Here is a 23358-nt window from a genome sequence, read left to right on the forward strand (position 1 = left end):
TGGACACGCCCTTTTCAGCTCTACCCCCAAAAAAGGGGGGTGACACTTAAGGGCTTAAAAAGGGAATTTTGTAAAAATCCAAACATTTTACATACACACTACTTGGATTTTAATACTTTTCATGGAGACATTTTTGCTTTCAAGTGACAGTGACTGCATGCTGATTAGTCTTGATTTAAGTATTCTTTTGAAATACTGTCCCTCTTTCAGTTTTAAAATTGCTCAAAGATTAATTACAAAAAAAAGCACTTTTAACAATGCTGCCGTTTCCTTACAGTGCTGTACCGACTGTGAAAGTAAATGTCAGTCTGTTGATTTTTGGTTTTTGTAGGTGGCTTTGTATGAGCAGGGCAGCACACTGGCTTTGATGCCCATCTTACGCTTTGATGCCCATCTGAACCATAGAACCGTGTCAGAAAACAGAAAATGTGGCTCTTTATTGTGCTGTATTTGGTAAAAAAAAAGTATAGTTACTGCATTGTTACTTGTTGAAATAAGTTACTACAACTTAGTATCTACTTTAAAACAGTTACTCTACATTTAAATGTTTCGTTTATCAAAAACTTTTATCCAAAGCTACTTACAAAAGAGGAACAAAAGTAATTTATACAAAACAAAGTGTATTAGACAACAGTTATACGAGGATTCAACATTTTCTTATTCTTTCAAATCTAATTTTATTGATAAAAGTATACTGTAACTTTCAAAACTTCCTTATGAGTCCCGCAAAAGTTGTAAAAATTATTTTTTTCTGAAATAACATTTTACATGGCAAAAAAATATGAAGGATCTCGTCCTTAAATGATTTTATGAATAAAACTTATTTACAATTTATATAGTAAGTTAGCATAAACTCTCTGCTGCTTTCAGATGCAAATAATAAAGCTGCTTGCCATCAATCACATCATATGCCTGAGGGGTTAAGAAAAAGCCTCTCCCCATACCTCCTCTCACATCTCTCTCGCTTGCTCACTTTTGCCTGATAAGTAGCTGAAAGGAGAGTTGGAGAAAAACCAGGAAATGCTTCAGAAAGTTCTCTTCCACCTCTTAAGACTCCTCTGTAGTAATTACCTCTGCCAGCAGCAACACCTATCAAAAACTGCCTGGGGCTTACACTTCAAACCCACTCTGTATAAATACTTAGTCTATGAGAGCGTTCATGTGAAGAGATGTTTGTGTGCCTTCATGTGCATAAGAGAATCCCCACATGAGAAAAAGGTCATAGAAAGTTAAGGTTTAATACTGCTTTGCCATCATGGAGCATATCTACAGGATATTTTGACATTATTAATTATCGGTGCTGTTGTTAAATGGCTGGTAACTATAACAAAGGTTCAGGGTTAATGCAGGGCAGAAGTCATTTCTGCTTTGTATGGGAGCTGCTGTGAATAATGTGTGGTGAGTGGAGTTTAGATTCCACACACTCCAGGGCAAAACACCTCACACCACATCCCTTCACCACAGCCTCAGGAGCCAAACTGCACCTGGATACTGTTAATGCTCCAAAAGCTGATTTTGGCTGAATCTAATAAAAACACACCTGGGTCATATTTCATCTCAAAATGTTATTTTTTTTAACTTTACATTTAATTTTCATATTATTGTTAGAATATAGAAAAACGCATGAATACGGCACTGAAACTTCAATTGCATGAATCAATAAAAAAAAAAATTGTTAATGGTGTTAACTCATGTCCTTTCTCACGGCTCAATGAAAGTAAAAGCAAATCACATTCCTTCAAGGTTTGTACAAGTTTTTTGAAAGTTTTTTTTAAGTATGAATTCCTTGTATGGGCACTTCTCCTGGAAGGATGTGCGTACACATCAACCAAAATGAGAGCAAAAGCACTCCTATCAACTTTCTTCATTCTGGTTATGGAAGTCGTCAGCAGTGCTGCACAGGACTAGCTCTAGAAGAACGTCTTCAAAGTTGTTTATTTTTGGTTGTGATGGAAAGATACCCTTGTTCAGCTTTTCCAAAGAACCCAGCATTATGGGAACAGTGGATGCATTTTTTTTTCGTGGCAGCAACAAAGTTGTGCACGTGTGTTTGTATTTTCCCATCATTTCAATGACAAATGTTTTATTAACAAGGGCCAGTTCAACGCTGGATTTGCAGATCATTTGATACTGAAAGACAGAGCAATAAAAGATCCTGGTTATGAATAAGAACCTTATGTGTTAAGTAAAACTGCATCAAATTTCTGTTACGGTTGTGGCATTGAGGAAACTTTCCCACAGGTTAATCCATGTGCGACAACACCGGTATCACTGTGGGGACGGTCATTTTCCTTGGCTTTTAAATAGCTTGTAAAAGCGGCATGCTTTAAAACACAAACTTTTATTATTAAAATAAATAAAAATACACCATGCTATAGGGCAGCCTATGCCCAATAAAAACAACAATAAATAAGTTACATAAAGTTTAAATAGGTATAAAAAACTGGAAATAAGCAAGCATGTATAATAGAACCAAATAAATAAGAAACGTAGAATGTTATTTAGCTAAACAAGAAAGCTTGGATTTCAAGATTGTCCTTGTTTTGGAGGCATAAATTTGTACCTTTTTTACCCCTAAAGATGCATATTAGTACTTTAGAAAAATAAGATGTACCCTTAAGATACTACTATGAAACTTTTAGGGATAAATAACATACAAAGTCATTCCTTTGAGAGTACTACCCAGTGAGGTGCGATTTTTGCAAATTTTGTCTGAAAGTGAATAAGGCTAAAGGAAATAATAGTGTTTAGTTTTATGTAGCTCAAGAGGGGCTAAAAGCTACATGTTTTCTTTGTGGCACAAAATGAAAAGGAACAAATAAGCATAGCAGCAGCTTATAAGAATTGTACTGATGGATTGTACTGAGTCCAAGTCTTACCTCTGAACTGTGCGCAAAAGGGTAGATCGTGCCTCATTGTGAAGCGTGATCACTATGGTAGTGGATGGCAGGTTGGGGTCATAGTGCAGTGTTGTACACCTGGGGGAGACAGGAGGGAGCCAAAATAATGAGCCTCTGTTGTACTAATTAAGCATCAAGTTTAACATGTGGCAAAACCTTTACTGATTTTACACCTACTTAATAATCAAATGTGTTGGAGGTCAAGTCATCCCTTAGCATATGGCGAACAAAAGCAACTGCTGAAATGTGTAAAGCAAGGGTTTCTGGGGTGCTTAAGTATCCAGTGAGCACTTAAGAATAGACAACATAAAACATGGGCCATGGTTAAGAGAGATGTTGCCTGTGTTAACAGGCAAACAGCACCCCGTTGTGTGGAGGAAAGGGGAACATGTGGTTAGAATGGAAAGGACAGCAGGCAGAACTTAGAGGAAAGCATAAATAATGGAGGATCTGATTAAAAATAAATAGTATTTTCGCTTCACCCAAAAAGCAGAAGAAGTGGGCCAGTAAAAAGCACTTTGTGTTGAGGATGAACATTCTGGCTTGCGGTAAACACCAGACATTACCCTGCAATGCTCCACCTCAGGAATACCAGAGACTCAAGGTTTTGGTTGTAAATAGTGTCTGTGGACAAGAATAAACTAAAGATCAAAATGGCTCAGTGTTATGTGATAAAGTATACATAGTCTTCCCGACTTAAAAAAATAAACCTATTGTATAACGACTACTGAAAAGCAGTTATGGGAATAACAGGTTACCCACTGAGCCATTTGGCCTTGGCATATGAGAATAGCCTACAGAGAATAAAAACCGACAGGACAGCCTTTGTAGGGAGATTGTGTCCTAGATTCAGACAGGATGGGGGGCTCCCAACAGACTTCATTTTCACACAGATGGAGAGAAATACATCTGACCTTTAAGATGGGGTGCAAGATGATCTCTAGATACAGATCTATAGATACACCTATTTTAGACATTGTTGTTAAAATTGTCATTCAAGTTAATATACATTTTTTTACGAAAGTATGCTCTGCTAATGCAGTTAGGGTTGGGCAATATCTGTTCTCATCTTCCACTAGATATTTTCTTCATCTCATCAGCAATTTCTATTTTTGCACACTCTCCAGCAGCTGACCACTACAGGCCCAGGTATACTTCACTTTTCGCTCCATCTCGCACAAAGCAGTGTCTGCACAGCTCTCAAAGTATACTCAACCATGTGTTTGAAAATTATTTTATATTATTTAAAATTGGCCCAGAACCAATGGCAATTGAAAAAAAAAAATGGATGGTCTTTGCTGTGCTTTATTGTTATGGCTTCCTTTGACATTAAACAGAACCATTCATTATCTTTGCACAAACAAGCACATATATCTGTGAACATCACTAAACTACATTTTTCATTACTAAACCAAAAAAATTTTAGGTGGTCTTGTGTAAACCCACTATTCAAACCTTCTTAAATGAGTTTGAATAGTAAATATTAGTAGAAGCATACCTGCATCATAATCACCTAAGTGAATGTATATTTCATTCTGGGCTCAATATGGCTTGCCTAATTAATGGCGCTGTTCCAATCTGGTGAGCTGTCTTGCTACCTGGCTCGGTTTCAAAACCAAGTGAATTACCTTGGCAGCATTACCAAAACATAATTCACAAGGTCCTTGATGCAAAGACTAATTTACCATTTTACCCCAATATTTGTATATGTTTTGTATGTTATTTTTATTAGTTTGATTGTGAGCTTAGAGGAGAATGGACGCAAAACTTTACACTTCACTATGTAGTTTGTGTAATAAACACTATTTGTGCTTTAAACAGCAAAACACAGACCATCATTAGAGTTTCTGTCAGAATACAACATCTAGGAGAGGGGAAGCATATTGCCGTTTACTTGATAATTCACCAAAATGATGGATGCAAGTTCCCTGAGAAAACTGGGAACTGGAAGTGTCGTCTTAGCATTTCTCATTATGATGTACAGTATCCAGCTCACTTTCCTTGAGATTGCTACTGCTGGAAAAAAATCACAACATATGGCTTCACCAATGGAAGTACTTCATATGACATGACGTATGATATGCATATTTTAGAGAAATCAGCACTTTTGCAACTACAAAAATTTGAGTCTGGTTTTAGGATAAATCATAGAACTGAGTCTGTCTTACAAAGAGTATTAAATTACATTTTGTTGTCGATTGACTCAGGGGAATCGGTTATTCTAGTTTTATTGGACCAGAGTAAATTTGATACACACCATTCTTATTTCTCATCTTAATATGTTGGTATTCAAGACAAAGCTTTAAGCTGGTTTAAAGTCCTTCCTTTGTGATAGAACATTCTCAATGGGGATAGGAAACACCCGTGGTGTTCCCCAAGGGCCCATTCTTGCCCCAACCTTTTTTTCTTTGTATATGCTTCTACTAGGTAATATTAAGAACCCCGAGTGTCATTTAATTTCTATGCAGATGACACACAAATATATCTGCCTCTGAAGCCACAATACACAAAAGGTTTGGGAAATCTGTTTGCATGCCTAGAGGACATTAGAACTTAGATGTCTTTAAAATTTTATGCTTAAATTCTAGTAAAACAGAAGTTATTGTATTTGGGCCTTAGGTGAATAAGGCTAATCTAAACCATAATCTGGGATATTTGAACTCCTTCATTAAGCCTACTGTGAAAAATTTAGGAGTCCTCTTTGATACCTCCCTAAAATTTGACCAACAGATTAACAGTAGTTAAGTCAAGTTTTTTCCATTTAAAGGGTTAGTTCACCCAAAAATGAAAATTATGTCATTAATGACTCACCCTCGTGTTGTTCCAAACCCGTAAAACCTCCTCTTCATTCATCTTCGGAACACAGTTTAGGATATTTTAGATTTAGTCCGAGAGCTTTCTGTCCCTCCATTGAAAACCTATGTACGGTATACTGTCCATGTCCAGAAAGGTAATAAAAACATCATCAAAGTAGTCCATGTGACATCAGAGGGGTCAGTTAGAATTTGTGGAAGCATCGAAAATACATTTTGTCCAAAAATTATGACTTTATTCAGCATTGTCTTCTCTTCCGGGTCTGTTGTGAGCACGTTCACAACACTACAGTGTTGTGATATCCAGTTCACGAAAGAATCATTCGATTTAACGGTTCTTCTTGAACCAGTTCACCAAATCAAACTGAATCGTTTTAAACTGATCGCGTCTCCAATACGCATTAATCCACAAATGACTTAAGCTGTTAACTTTTTTAATGTGGCTGACACTCCCTCGGAGTTAAAATAAACCAATATCCCGGAGTAATTCATTTACTCAAACAGTACACTGACTGAACTGCTGTGAAGAGAGAACTGAAGATGAACAGCAAGCCGAGCCAGGCAACGAACGAAAGATTGACTCGTTCTCGATTCAAGAACATTTTTGGGTGAACTATCCCTTTAAAACTTCTCTTTAGAGTTAAGTCTTGCCTATCATTTAAAGATCTTGAAAGAGCCATGCATGCCATAGTTTTATCACGTTTGGACATTTACCCCAGTCTTCTATATCACTACTCCGGATGGTCCAAAATGCTGCTGCCGCCAGGTTTCTAATGGGGACTAGCAAACGAGATCATATTACTCCAAAGAAAGATTCTAAATTGGTTACCAGTGCATTATAAAACTGATTTTAAGATATTGGTATTTGTTTTTAAATCCTTAAATGACCTGACACCCCCTTATCTATCTGACTTATTAAAAGAAAATAAACCAATAAGATGTCGGAGATCGACAATAAACCCCTCCTTGGCTCAGCCTAAATCACGGTTAAAGACCAGAGGTGATCGCACATTTGCAATAGTTGGACTTAGGCTATGGAATAACCTTCATCTGTAAAAGCCTCAAAATCGGTCTAGGAGTTTAAAACTAATTTGAAATCCTATTTTCTTACCTTTAGTTCAAACCTTAAGTTTGTATGTTTTTTTTTTTTATTTGTATATATATTTGTACAGCACTATGGTGTTGCTGTAGTGTTTATCATTGCTTAATAAATACATGAGAGAGCGAGAGAGAGAGAGAGAGAGAGAGAGAAAGACAACTACAGTAGGAAAAAGGCAGTAAAAGTTAATTAAATAAGCTGCTCTGGTTTGCATATGTTTTATTGTTTATTATACACAGAACAATGACAGGACCTGACAGGGAAACTTATCTTAAAAATATGCATTCATGTCTCAGATTCTCTGCGAAGATGTGAACGTCCTTCAGATGCTGCTTTTGTTATACACACACAATAGGATGTCTAAGAGCTCTAGGGAACTGAGTGACACCGCTTCAACCTTGGCAAGCCTGAAAGGCCCGGGAGACAGCATGCCATGATGAGAATGAAACTCACATACAGTACATGGACCAAAATATCCATTAGACCTATATAAAATAAAATAAATTTTTTTACTTTTTTTCATGACACTCTCCTTGAAATTATACAAATGTCCATGGGTGCTCAGCATAATGGCTTCATATCATTGCAGATGTGAACATTGGATTGATTTACAGTTTCACCATTGACTTGTTGGCTACTTGAATGTCATTAAACGGCAGCCATCACTCACTGAATTACAGTAACATTTCACACATAAATGGTCATAAAGGGGGCCAGTCCCGGCTAAATTAAGGAGTGAAGGTATATTTACAACAATAAATGTCTGCCAAATGTGGATATCCAAGAATTCATAAAATTATCTCAGACCAAATATGAAGTTTAAATGGGTCATATCATATTTTTTTATTATTCAGTTTTTTGCTTGGGCTGCACTTATAGTGTTAGAATGCAGAATGTTAGAATGAAACAAATTAAATTGTGACAGGTTTACAAAATGTGGTCAGTCACATTTAAATGTTTCCATCTCACTCAATTACTCGCTCATAAATAAAGTCAAGCTGTTTTGTTCCTGAATGAATCAGTGTTTGAACAAATCAACAGAATGAATGATTCAATGACTCGCTCATAAAAAGCAGAAAGAGTCACCACCAAGTTCCAGTGCTTTTGGGATGTTATATCAGCTATATGACCAATCATCTGAGGATTTAAAAAAAAAAAAAAAAAAAAAAAAAAAAAAAAACACACCATCTAACTTTTGTATAAAACGTAACAATTATCAAACAAATTTCCTACTTTCTGAAAGAAGGTGCCAAGTAGACTGTAGAAACATAAGTGCACTTTACAGAATCTTCACTTTGAAGTGGAATTCATCAATTCAGACTGTAATGGTTTAGTCTTAAATCTACAGACAATCTTTACTATATGGTTATATTGCGACCCCTGCCCGGTGTTTCATCACAGTGACTCGGAAGCCTCTTTTTGTACTGAATAATTGGCAGCTTTAATGAAAAACATTTGCAAAGCTCCTGGTGCCTGAGCTTATCAGTTATTAGCCCTTGAGGAATGGAAGTCCTTCTGAATTGAGGTTTATGCTAATTTCCTGTGGTGGTGGTTCTTTTCTCTGCAGCAAAATGAGGTTCAGCCACCAGGCTAACTGAAAGGACCAGGGTCTTGCCACAAGTGAAATCTCATTCTGTATTTGACTGATTCCTCTGCCAGTTCAGCATTAAATGTAGCTCTTGTGCCTTCTCCACATTGATAGAACTAAGCTTGCCTGAAGACACCTGAAGGAATTTGTAAACTGAGTGCAAATGTTCAACAACAGCATGAACAATGAGTGTGGTGTTCAACTTCCTACTGCAATTACAAAGCCATTTTAGTCATGTAAGAGGAAGGAAGAAATTAAGGCTACACAGAAAATAGACCCCCCATGGAAAGAGAGAGATAGAGAGAGAGAGATAGTATAGCATTAGAGCACTGGGTCTGCATAATGAGCCGCCTCACCTTTTATTGGAGATTCTCTCTAATGTCTCCAAGCCCCTGCATGAATTATTTTATAGAGAATAACACTGCACTGCTATAGAGGCCTCAAAAGCTCTCTAGATGATTTTGCATAAACCTGACACATACCTGGAGACCTGTGCAATTGAGAATAACCCATGGTTAGGTTTTAGTTGACAAGGCACATTCATAAATAAATTTCTCTATTGACAAAAGAGTGGGTCTGTGGGCCCACATTGTTAAATACATCTGCAATTTTCAGAAAAGTCTGCATATGATGTTTACTAAACACCAGGTTATTTTAGCTACTGTTGTTACAACAATTGGCGAACACTGCTGTCAGTCAAACTCATCAAGAATTATGCAAAAACACATTTGATTTACTTTAGTTATTCAAAATGTTATAATAGTTCTCTAATTGTGTTAAAATAGATGAAACCGTAATTATTTAACATATATTATATTTGTATAATAAACTGGGGGGGCCTGTCATCAGAGTGGGTGGGCCTGTGGCAGTCAAGCCCTCTGCTGCCTACGACCAAACACATAATAAAAGTAGTCAAAACAACTGTCACAGTTTTCCAAGTTATAAAATAAATTTGTTTAATGAATGGACCAAACTTTAATTGATGATAATCCTCTCTATGGAGAAGCGATAGGAACAAAATCGCCGGGTCAAAATTGACAGGGCTCTTTTCTCACTGTAATGTCATTATAGGTCATTATATTAAACAACCACAGTTTGCTAACTTTGCTTTTGGGAAACACAGATCTATCCAGTTAGTGAACCATTGGTTTCCACACTGGTTTAATTAAACAAAATAAATGATTATTTTAAAAGATTGACTCAAAAGAATCATCTGTTCACGAATCGGATCATGAACTTGCGTTACCGCACCAATGATGATCTATTCTTGAACATTTCGAATAAATAAAGACTTCAAGTTCATCTGTGAGGCACAAAGCTATCGTTTGACTTTATAAACTTATTTAATGCATTATTTGTTTGGATCTGTTAACTGAATGCAAAGTGTGAATTCTAGGATAATTTTTGTGTCGTGATGATGAACATGTATGCACGCTCACTGGGAGTTGCTAAATGAACAGGCTGCTGCATGCATTTTTTTTTTCTTTCAATGGAGAATCTGTTGTCGTATTGGTTAAAATCTCAAGACTGTTTACTTGAGTATTAAATTAAGAAATGAGATTAAAATTAAGAGTAATCAATTTGGTAATCCAAAATACTTTTCAGATGTAACCGTAATCTGATTACCCCTTATTTAAAATGTAATTATAACAAAATAGTTACTCATATTTTGTATTTTAAATGCGTAACGCCGTTACATGCATTTTGTTACTCCCCAGCCCTGTATGCATGTATGTATATATATATATATATATATATATACACACACACACACACACACACACACACACACACATCCTAGGTCCCCATCTATTTTAAATATACATGTTGCCCCTGGATTATATTATTAGAAAATACAGGAATAGTTTCCAATGTTGTGCTGATGATACTCCGCTATATATCTCAATGAGACCAGATGAGCTAACAGCTATCTAAGCTAACGGAGTGTGTTAAAAGTGTAAAAGCTTGGATGACCAATAATTGTCTCCTATTAAATTTGGATAAGACAGAAATATTACTTATTGGACCAAAAAAAAAAAAACAGTACACAGAATCTTGTAGATTACAATTTGCAACTAGACGGATGTACTGTTACTTCCTCTACAGTCAAAAATCTGGGTGTTATATTAGACAGCAACTTGTCTATGGCTGCAACTAACGATTATTTTCATAATCGATTAATCGGACGATTATTTTTCGATTCATCGGATACAGTTTTTTTTTATTCAGTTTGATTCTTTTGTTTATTATAACTAAATAAAACCCTAAATCAGGGTATTTATGTTTAAAAGTGTACTTTAAAAAAAGCAAAAGCCACACATTGAGTTTTACTAATATAATCTTTAATTTTTACATTTTAAACCTTAAAACACAAAAGTTTGTCCAGTTTTTAAACAATAAAACTTCTTTAAATATCCAAAATATAAACAAAACAAAATATTGAGTTGTGCTGCTCATATAAACTTCACATTATAAAATTAGGACACAAAGATGTTTGTAATAATATATTAAGCAGCGTATTTTGTTGAAATATCAAAATTATAAATAATAAACAAACGTTACTGTTTGATACAGAGGTAGAATGCAGAAGAAGAGGAAAACGGTCACTGTTCAGTGTTGTTCATAAGAACATGTTTCTTATTCACTCTTCCAAAACTTTGAAATGGAATGCAAAAATGTCAGCATGTCCACATGCTCCGGGCTGAGGCTGGCTCTCTTTTTGGAAGCCATGTTACCTGCAGCGGAAAACAAACGCTCAGATGGTGTTGAGGAGCTTGGGATACACAAGTAGGATTTAGCTAATTTTGCCAAGGTGGGATATTTATCTTTATTATCTCTCCACCAATCCAAAGGATTTTCTTCCTTGGCTAGGGGCCTCTCACCAAAGTAAGCCAGGACTTCATTTCTTATTTGAGTGTTGAGGTCCTCCTCAGCTTTCTCCTCTCTGCTCTCTTCATCACTGCTGCCTCCAGACTCAAGGAGTGAGTCAAGCAAAGATGTTGAAGGTTCAGCTGCAGTTCTTATGGTTGAGGTGGTAATTTGCTGTTGCACCATCTCCCTTCTTGCTGCAAGTGCTTTAGCTTGCACTTTAGCTTGAACGGTTATAATTTGCTCAGGTGACAGAAATTTCAGTCTTCTGAACCTTGGGTCCAGAGCAGAGGAGAGAACCACAGGATTATCTACCTGATCAAAGAGTGTTTCCTTCCATCTGTTTTGAAGCTGCTCAACTGCTGTGACTTGGAAGGACTTCACTGAAGCTGAATCGTAGGCAGCACCTTCAGTGGACTTCAAGAGCCCTTTCACAAGTGGAGGCAATGAAGAGACTGTTATATATTCCTGCCCACTCATAAAAACAGTGGCACATTCAAATGGCTTAAGAGCAGTGCAAAGCTCTTCAAGCAGACTCCACTGGTCTAGTTTCAAGTCAAGATAGCGTTTGTCTCTGTGAGTGAGGGATGGGTCAGATAGAGTTGCAGTTACAGGCCACCTCTGTTCAATCAGTCTGTTAATAATGTAGAATGTACTGTTCCATCTAGTACTTACATCCTGAACAAGCTTATGCTCAGGTGTGCCCATTTGTTTCTGTTTGTCTTTCAGCTTGCTGCAGGCTTGCTCACTTTTTTTGAAATGCTCCACAAGACATCTTGCAGCTCCAACAGCTCTTTGAATGCCTGTGTTCTTTAATGCAGCATTAATCCCCAACTGCAAGGTGTGGCCAGTGCAGCGTATACTGCTCCACCCATGTTTCTCCTCCAGTAATTTTGCAGCAGCCACAATGTTCGCACCATTGTCATGTACAATGGCAAAAATTTTCTCAGAAGGGATTTCAAACTTGACTGCTACTTCTTCCAACCACTCTGCAATGTTGGTTGAGGTATGTCTGTCTTCGAGTGGCATGGTGGTAAGGCAGACAGATGTCATCTTCCAGTCATTCCCAATGTAATGGCATGTAATGCCAAGGTAAGCTTCAGTGGCAACACTTGTCCATATATCAGTAGTTAAAGCCATTCTACTGTTGGTGGTGTTTATAGCACTCTTAATTTTTTGGAATGCCTCCGGATACTTCCTCTCCATTAATTTTGTGAAGTGGGTCCTTGAGGGAAGAATGTATCCTGGGTTTAGTGTGCCTACCATTTTTTTTAATCCTTCATCTTCCACCATTGACATTGGCCGCATGTCAGTTACCAACATATTAAGTATGGCATCTGTTACAATGGCTGCTTGTTGAGGAGTGCATGGGGGATTTCTCCTCTGAACAAATTCACTCATGGTGAGCGGTTTCTTTCTGAAATAAAAAACAGCATTTGAGTATGCAAGGAGAGACAATTTATGTGTAAATCAATATTTGCATTGTTTTTAATGATAATTACTGTTGGCAAGTTGACAACCATGATTAATGAAAAAAAAAATCAAAATTATATACAACATATTACAACCCGAATTCCGGAAAAGTTGGGACGTTTTTTTAAATTTTAATAAAATGAAAACTAAAGGAATTTCAAATCACATGAGCCAATATTTTATTCACAATAGAACATAGATAACGTAGCAAATGTTTAAACTGAGAAATTTTACACTTTTATCCACTTAATTAGCTCATTTAAAATTTAATGCCTGCTACAGGTCTCAAAAAAGTTGGCACGGGGGCAACAAATGGCTAAAAAAGCAAGCAGTTTTGAAAAGATTCAGCTGGGAGAACATCTAGTGATTAATTAAGTTAATTGATATCAGGTCTGTAACATGATTAGCTATAAAAGCTTTGTCTTAGAGAAGCAGAGTCTCTGAGAAGTAAAGATGGGCAGAGGCTCTCCAATCTGTGAAAGACTGCGTAAAAAAAATTGTGGAAAACTTTAAAAACAATGTTCCTCAACGTCAAATTGCAAAGGCTTTGCAAATCTCATCATCTACAGTGCATTACATCATCAAAAGATTCAGAGAAACTGGAGAAATCTCTATGCGTAAGGGACAAGGCCGGAGACCTTTATTGGATGCCCGTGGTCTTCGGGCTCTCAGACCACACTGCATCACTCATCGGCATGATTGTGTCAATGACATTACTAAATGGGCCCAGGAATACTTTCAGAAACCACTGTCGGTAAACACAATCCGCCGTGCCATCAGCAGATGCCAACTAAAGCTCTATCATGCAAAAAGGAAGCCATATGTGAACATGGTCCAGAAGCGCCGTCGTGTCCTGTGGGCCAAGGCTCATTTAAAATGGACTATTTCAAAGTGGAATAGTGTTTTATGGTCAGACGAGTCCAAATTTGACATTCTTGTTGGAAATCACGGACGCCGTGTCCTCCGGGCTAAAGAGGAGGGAGACCTTCCAGCATGTTATCAGCGTTCAGTTCAAAAGCCAGCATCTCTGATGGTATGGGGGTGCATAAGTGCATACGGTATGGGCAGCTTGCATGTTTTGGAAGGCTCTGTGAATGCTGAAAGGTATATAAAGGTTTTAGAGCAACATATGCTTCCCTCCAAACAACGTCTATTTCAGGGAAGACCTTGTTTATTTCAGCAGGACAATGCAAAACCACATACTGCAGCTATAACAACAGCATGGCTTCGTCGTAGAAGAGTCCGGGTGCTAACCTGGCCTGCCTGCAGTCCAGATCTTTCACCTATAGAGAACATTTGGCGCATCATTAAACGAAAAATACGTCAAAGACGACCACGAACTCTTCAGCAGCTTGTGCATAAAATTGTAAACTTTCTCAGTTTAAACATTTGCTATGTTATCTATGTTCTATTGTGAATAAAATATTGGCTCATGTGATTTGAAAGTCTTTTAGTTTTCATTTTATTAAAATTTAAAAAACGTCCCAACTTTTCGGGAATTCGGGTTGTATGTTTTAACAATTTTTGGTAAAACAAATTTACACAGACATGATGTTCAGATGTAAAGATATAAACCAAAACATCTAAAATATATAATAAATTCAATTTTTATTTAAAATTAAATGAATTATAAGGATATATTCATCAATTAAATATAGAAAGACTGAAAACAAGCGTGTGAACGTAGTAGAGCTGCAGTAGATCGAAACTTTTTTAAAACTTTTTATTACACGGCTTGGTTGAATTCCAATGTAGAATGCGGTCTGTTATTTCTTGATAACAGACCGCTCGCTGCGAAATATAACACATCGTTGCCATGAAAAACAGAGCGTTGCTATGGACGCAGGATTCTAACCGTAGAGACGGAACGGACTATTTTCTTTAGTGAAAGCAATACAATCGTTTTTAAATCAAACTCAGGACAGGAAAAATTATGCATTCGCTAAAAACCACTGACTACAGTGACTAAAAAACAATCTTTTACTACTGCTGTTATTAACTGCCTTTATATTTAATTTGCCTTTAACCATTTAATTTAACCTATTTCTGCGGCAGCGTTATTATAATCCATCACTTATGTTGCGAGCGAACTGATTGCGCAACCTGATGCTCGAGACAAAATAGATCTAGTGTGACTGTCCCAAAGTTGGTAAACAAAGCTGTTTACACAGTAGCATTGAATTAAACCAGACTATACTATTTTCACATCTTCATATAATGAGAATATAGGCTACAGTTTATGCTTACCGTGCTGATGTTTCACCTTCATCCGTGACAACGTGTTTCCTCTTCATGTGTTTGTGCATCACTTTGGTACTTCCATGCCACACAAGCGCAGCTTTGCATAACTTGCAGATTACGGTCTTATTTGCTGCATTTAATGTAAAATGCTCCCATGCCTTAGATGACTTGGGGCGCACACTTTTTTCTGCCGCCGATTGATCTGTCATTTCTCTCCGATTAACATTACTCTCTGCCATTTCGCGTGTGACTGTTGTCATGAAAGTGACGTCATCAGTAACGCTCCCCGTGACATGAGCAGACCAACTAATCGACAATGACATTCGTTGACAATTATTTTCATAATCAATTATTATCGATTTTATCGATTAGTTGTTGCAGCCCTAAACTTGTCTTTTGAAAACCATATTTCCCTTGTTACAAAAACTTCATTCTTCCATCTTAGAAACATTGCCAAGCCACGAAACATGTTATCGGTTTCTGATGCAGAAAAGCTAGTTCATGCATTCATGACCTCTAGACTGGACTATTGTAATGCACTTCCAGTGGCTGTCCTGCATCTTCAATAAACAAGCTACAGGTAGTCCAAAATGCAGCGGCTAGAGACTTACAAGGTCAAGAAAATATGATCATATTACCCCAATTTTACAGTCTCTGCACTGGCTACCTATTAAGTTCCGTATCAGTTACAAATTATTACTTACCTATAAGGCCCTAAATGGTTTAGCTCCTGCGTACCTAACTAGCCTTATACCACATTACAATTAGGGATGGGCTTTTTCCGCAAACAATCACATTCGAATATTTGAGCTCACAAAAAATTTATATTCGAATATTCATTTATTTAAATTAAGTTTAATGAGACTGACGTTATTTTTCAGCCACATTTATTGTTTCCGTCATTTTGAACAAGCTTATACACAATAAGCCTGAACATTACACATCTTGTTTTGTAGCTGAAAACCTTTAACAATGCGTGCAAACAAACTTTTACTTGATTTGGAGTTTTGTTTTAAATTTTCAATTTCAGTTTTGTTTTTAGATAATTCAATTTCACACAAAAAAAGTTTAACATTTTGTCCAAGCAATAATAAGAGGACATGTTTGAACTTAATTTGCCTTGAATCAGATTTTTTTTATTAAATCTAATCGTGAATTTTTTATCATGAAATCAGTACTGCATGAGTAAATGCAGTACTGTACTACTATAGAGTTTTCTGAGCTCAGACTAGGATGTTGAGAAAGTTATGAAGTTCTTGTTTATTCATGGAATGCAAGTAAAGATTCATCAGTTGTAAATACACAAAGACTTTGACCCTATTTATATCTGGATTTAACATCTTATCACATGTGGACAGTGGTCACATGAGGTGCAAACATGAGAAAATCTGTCACCACTGATTCCATGTGATCTGATTAACTGAGATAGATGATAATACCAGGGTGTAAACATGGTAAACATTAAAAGGATCCAGAAACAGCAGCAAAATGAAATGTGCCACTATGACTAAAGAAAGTGAAATGCACTAATGAGTGAGTGACCTCCCACAGTACTGCAGAGTAAAATTGTACAGTGGCTAGGAGTGGCCTCATTTCATGAGCTACAAATATCACAAGGTCATGTTTCCACAGAGAGCAGCCAAATATCACAAAGCATTCAAAAAGAAGCCAAATTACCAATGCAAATTAAAACATGTTAACAATCAAATTTTTGGTATCTGCTCAATTTCTGAAACAACACTGATCTACCCAGGGCTCTAGAGTGCGACCAATTTGGACCCAATTTCTCAATGGTGCAAAAAAAAGAAAACGAAAAGAAAAATGCAAGTGATCACACTGGCGGTTCAATGTCCTGAAGTGTCTCCGCACAAACTATTGGATATAGCCTAATTTATCCGGGTCTAACGCTTAAGCATTGTTATATGCTTGATCTCTTTTATACCTATAGATTTTATTTTGGGCAAGTCGTGATGATTTGAAAAGGCTAAATTGATCAAACATAGGCTCACTGTCTGCCGCTGGCCACTTGGTCATTACTTGAAAATAAGCTTCTTTTTTTTTTTTATAAATACTCCAAACGTTTTTCTAAACGAACTTAAATAAAATAAATTTATGCATTTAGCAGACGCTTTTATCCAAAGCGACTTACATTGCATTCAGGTGAACAATTTTCTTCTAACGTGTTCCCTGGGATTCGAAACTCCCAACCATGTGCTTGCTAACACAATGCTCTACTACTTGAGCTACAGGAACACTTAAGAAAAACTTAAAAAAAAAAAAAAAAAAAAAAATTCACTTTGCTATTACATACAAAACTGAACCATTTTAATAGCTGAAACATTTTGGGTGAAATTTGGGTGCACCTAACTTTTGTGCTGGTCCACCTAAGAAAAAAGGTTAGGCGCACCAGCGCAACCAGTGTTAGTCTAGAGGCCTGCCACCTCTTTTTAGTTTATATAATACATTTGCTGGCCATTGCATATCGCAGTGAGTGAGAAAAATGTGGTTGTCTGTGCAATTGCTGAATTAGAACTAAAGGCTTATAGTACAACAGAACAATCTCAAAATGATCTGAGTTTGGGGTCAGTTAGATTTTTTTTTTTAAAAATCAATACTTTTATTTAGCATGGATGTATAACATTGATCAACATTATTTATAATGTTATGCAGGGTTTCCCATACATTCATTAATTTGTGGCGGCCCGCCACAATATCAACGCTGACCGCCACGGATTGATTCAGATTTTTAAACTATTTAATATGGGTACAATTGTATTTTATTGTAGAGCTGCGCGCTGCTTGCTCCCTCCCTCTCACAAACTGACAACGGAGGCACGCACGACTAGCCCCTCCTCTTCGAACACGATCTGAATCAAAACATGAGCATGCGTTAGTTAGAGGACGGTGCTTAATGCTTATTCCCCCAGCGAAGATTCCAGAATCAATCCGGAGTTGAATGGTTAGTAATGAACACTGTTGCTCAACATAACTGAGAAGTTAAGCGCTGTCGCGTTTCCATTACAGATTCGCGCAAAACGTTTTTTTTTTTCTAAATATCAATAAACAACTATTGCAAAATGACGGCGTTTCCATTAACCGATGTTATGCGACTAAAACGTCATTTTTTTCCTCTCGCGATCAGTCATTCCAAATATGGCAACAGACGTTGGTAGGTTTATATATATCACAGCCACCAGACTAGACATTATATTATTATTATCTCCAGGTTCAGGTTGGTGTGTGTTGGTTTTTGTCCACCTCAATCTCCAGGTTTGTGTGTGTGTGTGTCCACCTCCAGGTCCAGTTTGGTGTGTGTGTGAGCCCGTGTGTGTCTGAGTCTGTGTGTGTGAGTCTTTTTGAATGTTTGAGTCTGTGAGCCTGTGTTTGAGTGTGTCAGTAAGTTTGTGAGTTTGAGTGTGTGTGTGTGTGTGTGTGTGTGTGTGTGTGTGTCCATCTCCAGGTCCAGGTTTGTGTGTGTGTGAGCAAAATTTGCAATAAGTAGTCTGTGGAGCAGCCATAGCATAGAAAGTGTAGCAATGGCATAGCAATGTAGCAATAGCAATGTCTTTAAAGGGATAGTTCACCCAAAAATGAAAATTCTATCATCGTTTACTCACCCTCAAGTTGTTCCAAACCTGTATGAGTTTCTTTGTTCTGCTGAACACAAAGGAAGATATTTGGAAGAATGTTTGTAACCAAACAGATCTCGGCCCCCATTGACTACCATAGTATATATTTTTTCCTACAATAGAAGTCAATGGGGACCGAGATCTGTTTGATTCCTTTGTGTTCAGCAGAACAAAGAAACTCATACAGGTTTGGAACAACTTGAGGGTGAGTAAACGATGATAGAATTTTCATTTTTGGGTGAACTATCTCTTAAGGTATCTGACACTAAGTGTTGGCAATGGAAATGTGTACGTATATATATATATATATATATATGATATATTTAACTTAATTCCCCCCCCCCTTCCCCGGTCCCCAAACACCACACCATCGCAAATAGAATCTAATTCTGTGGGAAACACTGTTATGATTTATGAATAGTATTCTATCAGCACAATTGTTTTCAACATTGATAAGAAGAGATCTTTCTTGAGCACCACATCAGCATATTAGAATGATTTCTGAGGGATCATGTGACACTAAAGACTGAAGTAATGAATTCGCGAGAGCGAGAGATCTCACACACACACACACACACACAGAGCTTACCTGGTATTTCGGGTGTCTCGAAGCGCTCTGTTGCTGGGGATTCTCTCGCTCTCTCTTTGATTGAAGGAATACAGACTGTAGGGATCCTGGCCTGGTTTCCATCTGTGAGCATTGAGGTAGCTTTTATCTTCAAACTCTTCCAGCAGGTCATTCCACTCAGCATCTGAGATCTAAAACAATGAAAAACACAGGAATCAAGACTTTTTGAGAGGAGTTATTCCATCCAGTTTTCACTGTCTGTTGGTTTGTTCCAAAAAAAGACTGGAAGTCAAAGACGCTTCAGGCTACACAAGTCATTTCTATAGGTCTGACCAAATCCTAGCATCTTTCAAATTACATAGTTTCAAATATAATAATAATAATAATAATAATAATAATAATAATAATAATAATAATAATAATAATACTACACCGCAAAACAAAAGACTCTGATATGAGCATGTTCACTTGGCGGAAAGACATGTTCAGTAAACTATTTAATAAAGTGGGGAAAATAAAGTTGCTGTAGGCAATATTCTCAATTATCATAAAGTCATTAATATTTCAGCGCTAAATAGCACCATCACACCAAACCCCCTCGAAATATGAGGCACACAGCAAGCTGTAGTCACGAATGTTGAGGGTTGAACACACCAAGTCTTAAAATCCATAAGGCCATTTAAATCATAATTTAATAAACCTCCAGAGGTGGAAAGTAACGAATTACATTTACTCGCGTTACTGTAATTGAGTAGCTTTTTTGTGTACTTCTACTTTAAGTATTTTTTTTAATCTGTAATTTTACTTTTACTTAAGTATATTTTGTTTGAAGTATTGTACTTCGCTACATTTTAAAACACAATTACTGAGTAAAAAAAAAAGTCAGTAAATAATGGGCAGGAGGGCAAACTGGCGCTAAAATCACAAGAAAGATGCAGACGGACAAAACAGGCGTTAGTGGTGCAGACACCGCTGAAAACGAAACCCCGTCATATTCTGAAGTTGAACTCAAGGAAATGAAGTGAACCCCTGGCCATATGTATGCTCTATTATGCTGTGTATGCTGTGCTTGCCTAGGGAGACCAAACTAGCAGTTTATAAAATCTCGACAAGACATCAACCCCACGTAAGCATATAGAGGTGAGCTAAATAATTGCGTCATTGCATTGGTGGTTAAAATGATGCTTTGACATTTTAGCAAGAGGTTTTGCACAAATTAGCCAAAAAGACTGGTGCGGAGTGTGCGATATATATTGTCTGCGATAATATCATAATTGTTGTTTTAATGATGTACGCGCGCATTTAGAGTGTTCTTTCACTGTGTGATTCAGTCTGTTGAAATGCATTTAGAATGAAATCAATCAAAATCATTTAGAATCAAAATCACACAAAGAATGCTGTCTTTTCCTCTAAAAATCATAATCACACACACACACACACATATATATATATATATATATATATATATATATAGATCAGTGGGGATTTCTTTAAGACTGCAAGGGAAGCTCAGCTTCCCCTCTAATGTAAAAAAAAAAACCCAACGGTCAAATATGTACTATTGTGTATTATGTATTGTGTTAATCAGCTACATGTCGGCTGACTCGATTTTCTTCTCATACATTCCCGTAGCGTCACAGTGCATTTCCCTGTTGAAGCCGAGCGTCCATTGACTTCAATGGGGCTGCTTTGAACAGTTTTTTTCAGTGCTCCGAAGCTAGACGGTCATTGGATAAATGCTGCGATTATGTCCCGCCCACGGACGCTCAGCGTCTCTGGAGGTGAATGAAGACTGGGCTTCCGCGTGATGATTGGAGGATCTGTCGATCTCCTTTTGACTGACAGCGGTCTGCACCATAAGAAGTCGGCGAAGCTGTTTCACGCTCAGTCCCATGATCGCGGATTTCTCAAGTGTATTCGAAAGACAAACTGCGGCAATATTTCTTGATATTTGTAAAATGCAGAACCACCACAAAATTAAATTGGTAACTAAGACAGATTGAAAATGTGCGCGCGCACACACACACACACACACACACACACACACACTATAGCCATCTAGTGGTTAAAGTGATTTATTACAATTTTTAAACTGAATTTCCCCAAAAATGGGCAAAAATCTTACATTAAACCTTATAAAATTATCCATGGTATCCCCATGTATGAAAGTTAGAAATCTGGGTCTTTTATGAAGTGAATTTTACCTGAAATGCTTTTTTCTTTTTTTGTAAAAAAAAAAAGCCTATTTAAATAAATATTTATTTATTTATAGAAATGTAAAAGATTTAAATCCTCCAAAAACTGTACAAAGTTTAGTAAAAACATAAATGAACAGAGTAAAATTATATTTGTAAAAAATTTAAATATTTTACTATTACAAAATGAAATGTTATTGTCTGGGGTCAAAAAGACCCCGAGTGTCATTACAAATGAAGACCATCAGAGGGTTATAATGTAGGCCGAAAATGAGCTTCCCCTCTTTGAAAGACCAGCAGCCGCCACTGATATATATATATATATTTTTTTTTTTTTTTTTTTTACAACAGGACAGTAAACTAAGAGACTTGCGTTTTAGACACCATATTGCCATTGTTTTTGCTCTATTTCTACAACAAAAATTTATTCCAAACACAGCCACCAAAGCAAAATTTTGCATCTCTGAGCAACATGACAGTGTTTCGTTTCTGAATGAATCAACTGTTTAAATGATTTGGTTCAATCGCAATGACTCACTTATTAACAGTGACTAGCTGACACATACTGGCCATTTTAATTTCACATTTAAAGTATCTTTTGATTTTTTTTTTTTTTATAATTAAGTTTTTATAATTTCAAATGAGTATTCAACATTTTATGTCTGGCATATCAAAACATTATTCATGCATTTGTAACTGCAGGTTAAATGCATTCTTGTCCTGCACTAAACAGTGTAATACATCTAAATGTCACGTCCGATGAAGCTTCTGCATTTCCTCTGTATTGAAAAGATGAGTTTGTTGATACTGATTTGCCTGGTAACAGCCCAAATGTTTTATTATTCTAAATAACTGATTCCTTTAATTAAAAACAACTAGTTTGAGATTAATAGACCTATCCCAGGGGTGTCAGACTCAGTTCCTGGAGGGCCGTAGCCCTGCAGAGTTTAGTTCTAACCCTGCTCCAGCACACATATCATGTAGTTTTCAAATAAACCTAAATGATTAGATTAGCTGGATCAGGTGTGTTTAATTAGGGTTAAATCTAAACTGTGCAGGACTGTGGCCCTCCAGGAACTGAGTTTGACACCCTTGGCCTGTCCCATTTTTGACTCCCTCCCACTGGTTAAAATGTAACTAAGTAATTTTTACTCTGAGTAAATTTTAAATGAGCTACTTTTTACTTTTACTTGAGTGGATTTTTTAGACTGGTACTTTTACTTGTACTTAAGTAAAATTTCATTAATGTAATGGTACTTTTACTTGAGCAGAATATTTTTGTACTCTTTCCACCTCTGTAAACCTCCACATTCTGCACCTACAGCTGCTTGAGAGTTTCCATGTTTTCCCACTTATTACTTCGAGTTTTTGCTGATGTTAGACCATTAAGGGGGCTGGAGGCTGTTGGTTATGGTTAGGCCTGGTGATAAACCCGTGCCAGCAGGTTGCTAGTTTCTCCCCAGAAGCCTGTATGAATGCTGACTGATGACGATGCTGACTGATCTCAAATGCTGCTACAGCACTCTATGGAAATAACTGCCACTAGCATTTGTATTTGTATTTGTAAAGAGATTCTGCTTAAAACAATAGGGAGGGTTGTTACAATGAAAATACACATCATAATCAATAACACATCCCATGTTTATGATAAGTGCCGTTTGAGAGGTATTGCTAATTAGGATTAAGGGGATACAAAGAATAAGATAACTTTTTTTGTTTTGTTTAACAAAAAAACCCAGAAATTTTCAAAAAGTTTGCTTTATTGAAAGTCATGCACAGACATGTAAAGAATAAAATAAAGTATGATCAAAAAACGTAACGTCATGGGGCTGCACGATTATGACAAATCGTTATTTGTATATTATTCCCTTGAAATTGTAATTGCAATTATTAATAACATTTATTTTGAACAGATTTATGCCATTGTTTGAAACTGCATGCCATATTTATACATTACATTCACATTACATTTAGTAATTTAGCA

The 23358-nt window shown here is 36.8% G+C and overlaps 1 protein-coding gene across 2 annotated transcripts in view; it reads right to left on the bottom strand.

Annotated features, from left to right (window-relative positions):
- LOC132092244 (polypeptide N-acetylgalactosaminyltransferase 14-like) overlaps window positions 1-23358 on the bottom strand; it is a 64694-nt gene that overhangs the window by 31768 nt on the left and 9568 nt on the right. For both annotated transcript variants that reach the window (XM_059498406.1, XM_059498407.1), the window contains exons 2-3: window positions 19201-19370; window positions 2880-2978 (exon numbers count right to left, since the gene is read on the bottom strand). In XM_059498406.1, the coding sequence (XP_059354389.1) occupies window positions 2880-2978; window positions 19201-19370 (269 nt within the window). The remainder of the gene's footprint in view (window positions 1-2879; window positions 2979-19200; window positions 19371-23358) is intronic.

This window comes from Carassius carassius, chromosome 18, assembly GCF_963082965.1.
Source record: "Carassius carassius chromosome 18, fCarCar2.1, whole genome shotgun sequence".
In the NCBI taxonomy this organism is placed as follows: Eukaryota; Metazoa; Chordata; class Actinopteri; order Cypriniformes; family Cyprinidae; genus Carassius; species Carassius carassius.